This window comes from Stigmatopora argus, chromosome 4 (assembly GCF_051989625.1).
Source record: "Stigmatopora argus isolate UIUO_Sarg chromosome 4, RoL_Sarg_1.0, whole genome shotgun sequence".
Classification (NCBI taxonomy): domain Eukaryota; kingdom Metazoa; phylum Chordata; class Actinopteri; order Syngnathiformes; family Syngnathidae; genus Stigmatopora; species Stigmatopora argus.
This window is the reverse complement of record NC_135390.1, coordinates 10,132,197-10,142,168: the sequence shown is the minus strand read 5'-3', so window position 1 is coordinate 10,142,168 and position 9,972 is coordinate 10,132,197. Positions and strand designations below refer to the sequence as shown.

General features: G+C 41.6%; 1 protein-coding gene across 2 annotated transcripts in view; it reads right to left on the bottom strand.

The window, feature by feature from the left end:
- Positions 1 to 601: 601 nt before the first annotated feature.
- Positions 602 to 9,972, bottom strand: part of invs (inversin) — a 29,686-nt gene continuing 20,315 nt past the window's right edge. The window contains exons 10-19 of one of the 2 annotated variants that reach the window (XM_077599555.1): positions 9,202 to 9,357; positions 8,957 to 9,078; positions 7,967 to 8,074; positions 7,545 to 7,651; positions 7,245 to 7,454; positions 5,604 to 5,812; positions 4,439 to 4,853; positions 4,127 to 4,275; positions 2,397 to 2,480; positions 602 to 1,127 (exon numbers count right to left, since the gene is read on the bottom strand). In XM_077599555.1, coding sequence (XP_077455681.1) covers positions 1,012 to 1,127; positions 2,397 to 2,480; positions 4,127 to 4,275; positions 4,439 to 4,853; positions 5,604 to 5,812; positions 7,245 to 7,454; positions 7,545 to 7,651; positions 7,967 to 8,074; positions 8,957 to 9,078; positions 9,202 to 9,357 — 1,676 coding nt within the window. In that variant the 3' untranslated portion in view covers positions 602 to 1,011. The other variant, XM_077599556.1, reaches the window with a different exon arrangement.

Here is a 9,972-nt window from a genome sequence, read left to right as displayed (position 1 = left end):
TAGTTGTGCTCATTCATTTATTTTCTGAACTGCTTTATCCTCAAGGTTTGCGGGGGGTGCTGGAGCCTATCCCAGCTGACGAGGGGCAACCATTCATGCTCGCTCTCATACCTAGGGGCAATTTAGAGTGTTCAACCAGCCTACCATGCATGTTTTTGGAATGTGGGAGGAAACCGGAGTACCCAGAGAAAACCCACACAGGCCCAGGGAGAACGAGCAAACTCCACAGAGTTGGAGTGACCTGGATTTGAACCCAGGACCCCAGAACTTGTGTAGTATCCGTGTTGACTTTGCTATGGGAAAGTAAAAAAAGTTTCAAAAGTCATTGAAAAAAAGTAGTAGTTCTACATAACAAAACGTATAAATACTACATTATAGGTGACCTATTTTATTTTGTTAATTTAGCGTCTGAAGAGGATTTAAGAAAAAATTAGCAACACTCATTTTCCAGCAGATCCCCAATGAATATATAGTTTGAAACCACAGCACTCGGGTCTAACAATGTTCCTCAATTTAACTTTGGCTGCCATTGACAGAAATAGACATTCCATTATATTTTTCTACCCAACTGCCACAACATGGACTGGAATGCGTTAATGCAGCATGTGTCGGTGCAAATAGACATTTTTACCAGTACAAGTAAACAGACATTTTTTTTAAATTACATTAGTACTGGCATGGACATATTTTGACATACGCACGTCTGCAGGTGGATTGAGTTCATGAGCGGCTGTTGATAGATGGTCTCATTCCCCACCACACCAGGAAAGGTTAGCGTGTGAGCGAGAGCCAAGAAAGAAGGAGGCGGTTTGTGTGCGCGAGTTTGTCTCACAATGGAAGAAAGGTTATCTTTTACACGCGCCCCTTCGATAGACTTAACCCGCCCTGTGAGGTCATGGCTCTGATGTCACATGGTTTCATTTTAGAAGCGAACAATGAACGTGCGCAATAATTCCGCAAAGTTAAGGCGAGCACGGCCAGCTGAGAAAACAAAATATAGTCGGGCGCGCGTCAACGTTTTCCCCGGCGGGCCCGGCCCTGCTCGGCGCTCTGCGGCCTCAGGTGGTACGAGAACTGCCTGGCTTGATTCACGGCATCGGTCAGGTGCACGCAGTCCAAACCGCTCACTGGATAAATCACAAAAAAAATACCGGATTTTTCCGACTATAAGTCGCACCCGAGTATGAGTCGAAAGAATGCACAATGAAGAAGGAAATATGTCACGCTGGAGTATGAGTAGCGTTTTATTAGATTGGAAACCAAGAACAAGCATACGTTAAGTTTGTGAGTAGTTAAGTTAAGCCTTAAAAAAATACATAAGGGGAAAAAACATGCTGTTAGTAGCAGGCTCAGCCAAACTATGGAAAAAGTGAGTTCAATCAAAAATATGAAAATTGACATTAGTCTTGTGAAGAAAAAAATCAGGTACTGCACACTGAGCTTGAGGGGACATTTCCCCCCCCAAAAACAAAAAAGGAGGACAGTATAGGGAATTTAATGAGGGAAAAATTACCAATTGTGTACAACACTCACAAAAGTACCATTATTCTACACCACAGGTGTCAAAGTGGCGGCCCGGGGGCCAAATCTGGCCCGCCGCATCATTTTGTGCGGCCCGAGAAAGTAAATCATAAGTGCCGACTTTCTGTTTTAGGATCAAATTAAAATGAAGAGTATAGATTTATATTAGATTTCCTGATTTTCCCCCTTTTAAATCAATAATTGTAATTTTTTAATCATTTGTTTCTGTTTTTTTCCAGTTCTTTTAATCCATTTATTAAAAAAATCTAAATATTATATCTAATATGGTCCGGCCCACATAAAATCGAGTTGACGTTAATGCGGCCCGCGAACCAACCCGAGTCTGACACCCTTGTTCTACACGATTAATCCAATAATACAGTAAATCTGATTTATTACAAGATGATTATTTCATGCTATAATGTAATTTGAATTTGTATGCTGAGAATAATTTGTTCAGTTTGTCAAAGGATCCCTTTTGCAAAGAGGAGAACCACAATGCAGAACATTTATGCTTTAAAGGTGTGAACTAAATTTGCAAGAAAATAAATAAAGGAGAAAAAAAAAATACAGTTTTTAACCCTTTCAGCGAGTGGTCACTACAGTCAACAGCTATTCAAAAGTTGCCATTTAAGACCTTCAATCCTGTATTTTAGTGACTATTTTTGATGATTTTTTTTCTTCAGTTACACGACAAATACACCGTAGGAGGGGCAAATTAACATTCGTTAGTAGCAACTCATGCTTTCTGGCCAACAGTGAAATGGGATTAAGAGGGTTTTTTGCGCTTTTTTTTTTGGTTCACAATGCGTGACTCCCAGTTCGTCATGCAGGTTTACTATTGTACATCGAAAACTGTTTGCAAATGGACTTACGTTGGCTTTGGGTGCGTAAAGGGATGTTCAAGAGTAGTTGAGACCCTCGAAAAGAAGAATGTCCGCGGACAGCCACCGAGTTCCCTGCAAAGGAAACAAAAAAAAAATCATAATTCAATTTACTATACCACAAGCAATAAAACAATACTTTTGTGCTTAACTCTTTCATGTACAAATTATTATTTATGTTTTGATCACATTCATGCAGGACAGGTGTCTCAAACTCAAAAGGGGCCGATTATATTTCGAAAATATTTGGCAGCCCCAATATGACATCTAACTGTCATGTAAAAATAATTTTAAATTGAATAAATGACAATTGAAGAACCCATTTTGGGGGGCAATTAGATGAAGGTGTACCACGATTATGATAGCCAGTACCAACCAGTCTAGACTTGTATGTCAAATGTCTGTCTGATTCTACGCGGATGTGTACGTACGTGTGTGTGTGTGTGTGTGTGTGTGTGTGTTCAGCGGATCGCTCTACGCTGTTGACATTCCTCCTGACAGCTGTGAACTTTTCACGATGCCACGACTGTCAGAGCGCCGGTGGATGGGGGGAGGATGCGAGAAGCCACGTAACGGGTTCGGGATCTGTCCGTCTTTCCGTCTCGTCGTCCGCCAGCGTGCTACTAGAGCGGTGAGGTTCCTGCTTGCTCTCCAATCATCACCTGCTGATGCGTGATGAAGGTCAAGGCTGTCTGAAGGCGGGACGAAGCCCACGTTAAGGCTCCGTGTGTGAACACAAACACTACCCGAGACGTTAACGCGGGTCATTGTCGTGTTCTACGGTCATGTGACGACTAGGCTGCTTCTTGATTCTACTTCATTAACAGAGATAAAGACGTCTGTTGAGGAACAATTTCTATGAATTATAGTGGAGGATAGTATTCGCATATTTGGTATATTATTATTATTAAATAACCCTCTCAGGGGCAGGGGTCAATAGAGTGAACAGGTATTTAAAATTTGGTTATTTTATTTATTTTTACGCTATAAACCTTTAACCTTTATAAGGCAAGGGTATAGTTTTGGTCATTTATCCCAGCTGCCATTGGGCAGGGGACACCCTGAATTGGTGACCAGCCAATCGTAGGGCAGGAGGAGATGGACAAATAATTCCCGTCCACACTTGGGGACAATTTAGAGTGTTAAACCAGCCTAGCATGCACAATGAAACTGGACTACCCGGAGAAAACCCACGCAAGCCTGGGGAGGACATGCAAATTCCACCCATGAAGGCCGGAACGCACTGGAGATTGAACTCTAGATGTCAAAACTGTAAGGCGAACATGCTAACTATACTCTGCCCCATTAATGATTATTGTGTTTTTAAATAAATGGTTTTATGAATGTATATTTATATATATATATATATATTTTTAAATCAATCAAATAGAACTACGTAAGTTTAAAATGAATACAAATTGAAATACAAAATTATGAAAAGGAGTTTGCAGGATGTTTTGGAGAGTATTTATATACCTTCACAAGATTTTACAGTACTTAGGTCATTTTCAGTATATCAGTATTCAGACAATATGTGGTTAGTATTTTACTTGATATAGGAGTAAGTAATCGTCTTAAAAATGCTGTAAAATGGCTGCCAATATGGGGAGGCTGCTTTGAAAATGTTCACTTGTACACACCACTGCAATGCGCAACCACATCAATGGGCATTGTGATTTAAGTAAATAAAGCCAAAACATTTTAATGCAGCCAGCACTTACCGTAAATGTTTTGTAGCACCGACATCTTACTGGCCGCAGGTTTTGTAGGAGGAGCTCGCACCTCTGTCCGCTTCTTCCTGCTGTGCCTGTGGTTGAAATCCCTTAACTCCACTACGGCCTTGCCTTCAATTTGCTTGCGTGCGAGACGCCTGTAGACACATGTGCGCAAGTTTAAACAACAAAGCCTTTTGAATGGGCGCCACATTCACGGTCTAAACTAAATAGAAACAGGCAACGTAGGACCAAAAAAAGAACCGTAAATATGTGACAGCAATGTCCTCTGGCTGCGAAGACTTCAAACGTGGCACTCACCTCCGCCACGCCCGCTGGATGACCCCCGCAGCCTCGTGCCGCCTCCTTTGCTGCTCTCCGCCGTGCGCCCGCGATGCGTCACCGGCAGCGTGAAGTTTTCTCGAGGGGCTTTTTGCATTCAAGGACGAGCCTCCAACTCGAGCGTGATCTTTGACCCTGTGGTGTCCTCGCTTTGGGGAATGGCTCTTTGTCAGTGGGCTGTTGGCAGAGACGTCCGTGGAAGGGGCGCTTGGGCACGGGGGAGGTCTTTGCTCCCTGATTTTGCGTGTGGAGGAAGGTCTGGGTGATGCGCAAACGCCGGGAGATGGCGGCTCCTTCGGTCTGTCGGTTGTCGTGTCACGTGACGCGTGGCCGTTGGGGTTCGGAGAATGAGCCGGCTCAGCAGCTTTGCTTCGCGTGGACCTACTCCTATGGCCTTTGAGAAATCATTCTTATTATTTTTGTCATTTACTGGTCATTTACTACAGCGAGAGACACAATATGTAAGATCTGAAAGCAATTTAAGGCTGGAACAGGTTTAATCTGCCAAAGGGCAGTTAGCTCCTGCTTACATTGGGTTTCTTCATATTGTGCTCTTTATTAATAAAAATGCAACTGGATAAAAGAGCATTTAAGCCTTAAAATTGGTCTGCAAAGGGAACAGAGACAGACCAACTGACAGACAGACAGACATCCATTGACAACATTCATAGGGAATAGTATTGCAGGAACATGATTAAATGAGTACACTATTTATCTATAAGTAAGATGTCCAAGCAGTGCTAATCATGTGCAGTGAGGAACCAATTATTAAGAAGAGAGTTTAATGGGACAGACAAAAAGAATGATTGTAGGAAATAGGGGAACACGATTAAATACATGCACTATAGGCTACCAAGCTATAAGTAACGTTACAAGATAATCACGGATTGTCTTATTGAGGGGACATGGTGTGAAGGTGATGCAGCTATAGTCCAAAAGGCAGAAAGAGGGAGGATAGGAAAGATTAGGACATGATAGGGTGAGTGTGCAAGCAGTGCTAATGATGTGGAGTGTGCATTATCAAATAAATTGGACGTCTACCAGGGACAAAATTCCTTCAAATGTGTTATTTTGAAAAATTGCATCAAATTGGTAGCACTTGGCTTTAAATTTCAATAAGGTTGGCGACATTTTTTTCTCCTACCTTTATGAGTCTCTTCTTTGTTTCGCCGTTCGTGTTTAGAGGTTTTCTTTGCCGCAACCACAGAATCCTTCACGGACAAATCTGCCACCAAGTTTACCAAGCAGAGCTTCTCATGTTCAGCTGTCTTCAAAGACGATTTTTGTTCCTCCACCTTGGCAGTAGATATTTGTTGCACTGCTTCTCGACGCCGCAGTTCTTCCTCTCGTTTCCTGAACACAACCGAGAAAAGGTTTGGGATTCAAGTTGGACCAAATGATGTGCATTTGCGGTAAACTTTTGAAATTGCGTTGGTAACTTATCTGTGCTTAAACAGTCTGTTAAACAACCTGTCATTAAAAAAACACGTCAAACGTCTAGGAAACATAAACCTCCAGATCTTCTACATAATGGCTCTTAATTTGGAAGGACTTGTTGTGTGGTCATCAATGTTGATTTTTCAGTCTGCAGAAGGTCCCAACCTTGTGTGGGCTTCCTGTGTGTAGTTCCAGTTTTAACTACGTCTACATTGTCTCTTGCTGTGTCTGTGCTTGCTACTGCTACAAACTGAATTTCCCGAATACGGGATGAATAAAGGTTAATCTAATCTAATCATTGGGTCATACCGAAACTGAACGTTCACAATTTATTTGTTCATAAATTTTTGTTCAGTTCTGGCAAATAATGAGTTTTTCTAAAATTGTAAAATTCGAAAAAACACAAAGTTGAATATTTTTCATTAATATCAATCATTATTTTTGTGCGTCATGGCTGCAACTCTAACATCTCACCAAATTCTAACATGATTTTCACAGTTTTAACTATCACATAATCATAATAGTAATACTATTTATTAACTCTTTGTAAGGGAAGCGGCTTTTGAGACCAGCCACGTGGCTGGTGCTCCAGATGAAATTTGCCAAGTGTATGTATTCTCTATGTATGTATGCACATCAGAGCCTCAATTCTTATTTTTTCTTCTTCTAAGGACTGATTAATTAATTAATTGTGAACTTATTGTTGCCTGTAGATTCCGAGTTAGCCCATAGAGGGCATGCAAGCTCTTCAAGTATGCTTATAATGTCTGATGAGATGTTTAGGGATGTCCACATACATACAAACACAATATTACATTTGATATTGCCTCTATGGTTTTCCAGAAAATGTGATGTTCACATATGTATGTGGACGCCTGTCTCAATTATAGCTATCAGAATTTTATTTAAATATTAAACTATTATCATATATATGTATATGACAGTGATGGAGCTAGATGTCCAATCCATTTTGACTGGGCAGGATGGTGGCACTGCCACCCTCTCTGTCAAAATGGATTGGATGTCTAAAGCTGTCAATGAGAAGCTTATAAACGTTTAAAATAACACTGAAAACACTTTTCGCCAAAAGAAAAGGTGTGCCTCAACTCGACAAAGATTGGGAAAACACTGTTGTGGAGAACAAATGTGACAGTTAGTAAATGCCAAGGAGCAAAAGGGGCACGTCTGACGGAAGACGTATGCGTGTACATGGAAAACAGAAAAGACAGATACAAAGAAAGGGAGACATCACAGAACGCATCGTCAAACGCGTCCTTGTGATGACCTAACAATCACAAGAAAAGACAAAGACTGATGTGTAACGGAGTGTCGTTTGTTTGTCTCTCACTTGGCGGCGTCCTTGCGTAGCTGCTCGTGCCTCATGAGGAGCTGCTTCCTCTCCCTGAAGGCCTTGCGGACTGTGTAGCCCTTGTAGATGGCCTGGATGGAGGCGGCGGCGATGTCCTGGATGGCGGCGATGGACAGAGCGCCGTGCTCCAGCATAAACTGGGTCACTTCGCTGTGGCCTCCCAGCAGCGCGTAGTCCAGTGGGGTGTACCTGCGTGTGAAAACGCTGTTGTCACTTTGATGGTCTTCTTATCTTTGTGACCGCTTTGTCTCATCGTCATTATCATCATCAAAGCCTCGCCTCTCTTCTGTGTGCTCCATGTGGTTAGGAAAGGCGCTGTAGCCCAGCAGCAACTTCACGGCGTCCAGATAGCCATTGTTGCAAGACCAGTGGAGAGCGGTCCGCCCCTGCGTGAACAAAGTTATAATGGAGGTGAATTGAAATGGAAAAAAAATGGAGGGGTGACAACTACTTACTGCAGGCAGATTGTATACCAGGAAAACACGTAGTTCTGATACAAGGAACTTGTTGCTGTTTCTCATACTCCCAAACAAAAATATTCATAATTATGGAAAAACAATGTGACACGGTGTAGGAGTGGTTAGCACGTTAGTCTTATGATTGACGTCTGCTCCATTTGAAGAAGGAGGCCTGGTAGTGAAGGCTAGCGAATCAGTTTAGACACAGGATTGAAGAAAGCATGCAGTATTGGAGATTCCTACCTCCTTGTCCTGGATGTTTGGATCAGCGTGTTTCTCCATGAGTACTGCCATGCAGGTGATGTAGCCACCATAAGCAGCACACTGCAGTGGAGTCCGCCCTGCATGGTCCTGTTTGACACATACAGATTACAAAACTCTTTAGAAGATGTAACGGAGTCATTCTTATTTATCAGATTATGCCATTATAAAATTCACTAAATCATTGGTGGGGAACAAGTTAGACACAAAGAGCCACGATTTTTAAACTGTGAAATTCAAAGAGCCACACTTTACGTCAGAAGCAGCATAAAAAAAATCCTATCTGCCAAATTATTTGAAAAATATAATTTATTTGTTTTTAATAGGCCCTGATGAATTTGAGAAAGCCATATGGTAAACGCGAGTCAACCACAATGTCCAATATTAAGACTTCTCTGCGAGTTTGTTTGGAAAAAAAACAAGTAAAAGTACTTTTTTTATGTGCGTAGAAGTTTAAAATGTTGCTTAAAAACTTTTTTTGTCATGTTGGATTTACCAGAGACACTATATCAGGGGTGGCAAACAAGTTAGACACAAAGACCAAAAATTTTAGACAGTGAGAGTCATAGAGCCACACCAGCATAAAAAAATGCAATCTGTCAAATTATATTTTAAATATAATTTATTCTTTGTTTTTAATGGGCCCTGGTGAATGAGTGTGTTTTAAGAGAGAATAAAAATAAGACAAACATTAAACGAGGCAAAGAGCCACAGTATATGCAAAATATGATAAGAAGCTATTTATTTTGGTGGGAGCCGCATGCGGCTCGAGAGCCACGTGTTTGCCACCCCTGCACTAAGTGAAACTAAAATTCTGAATACTATATTTTGGTTGTCATATTTTGCAATTATCTGACAAGAGACCAATATAAGTGGACACAGCCCTCAGTATGATTCAGCTCAGTAAACAAAGGCCACAGTAAGCCACATAGTTTGACAACTCCAACAATACCATATGTAGTCAGAGCTCACCTTTACATTGGGGCTGATCCCATTGTCCATTAAGATCTGGCAGACCTCAGCATTCCCTCCCAGAGCTGCCCAATGCAGAGCCGTGTGACCGTCCACATCCACCAGGTCCACACGTGCGGAGCCTTTGGTCAACACAATATTAAGCCGTAAACCGCCATGTATACAACATTCCACTGCGGGGAACATGGCAATAAATAGCCTTGGATTACGTAAAAATGAAAAGACGTGCTACTTTGGACACCTACCTTTGATGAGCGTGAGAATGACATCTCTGTGTCCCATCTCACAGGCACGAAAGAGCGGCGTGTGTTTCATCACATCCAGGGAGTCCACCATGGCTCCTCTCTCTAATAGCAACTGGACGGTGTTTACGTGGCCCGACAGGGCGGCTGCATGCAGAGCTGTTGGGTCAATGACAACTTTAGGATGTCTTGCTAATTGGGCGCCACACACACCTCGCTATAATACATGAGAACTACTCAAGTACAGTAGAGGAGGATGGGGTTTGTTGTCACATTGGCTATAATTAGACTACCAGAATGCAGCTGTGAGAAAGATAGGTATCGAAAGAATCAGATTGTGCCATTAAAAAAATCTTTGCTGTGTCACATCACTTGGAGGTAAAAGGCAATAATAACTTTTTGTAAGGTTAATTTCAATTTTTGGAGCTCTTAACTATTTTTGGTGAGTAGATTTTCACCCAATAGGTTACTAGGTATTAAAGTCTCACCTGAAAAAAAGTATGAGAAAAAGCCACAGTTTTCATTCATATTCGCCAGTTGCTCGCTAGCCTGTTAGGTTTACTTTCAGCCAAAAACACGCGTTGTGATTGGTTATCTCAGTTTGAGTGGGCACCACAGTATAAAGGTTTCAGGTGATTTTTATTATTATTTTTAGAGGGTTTTTTTTTTATACCTGCTGCAAATAATGAAAATGTCATCCACACAACACTCACATAAGAATCTTAAAGTCAACTTACATTATGTTAAACTTCACAGCTTTAACACTAGAGGGAG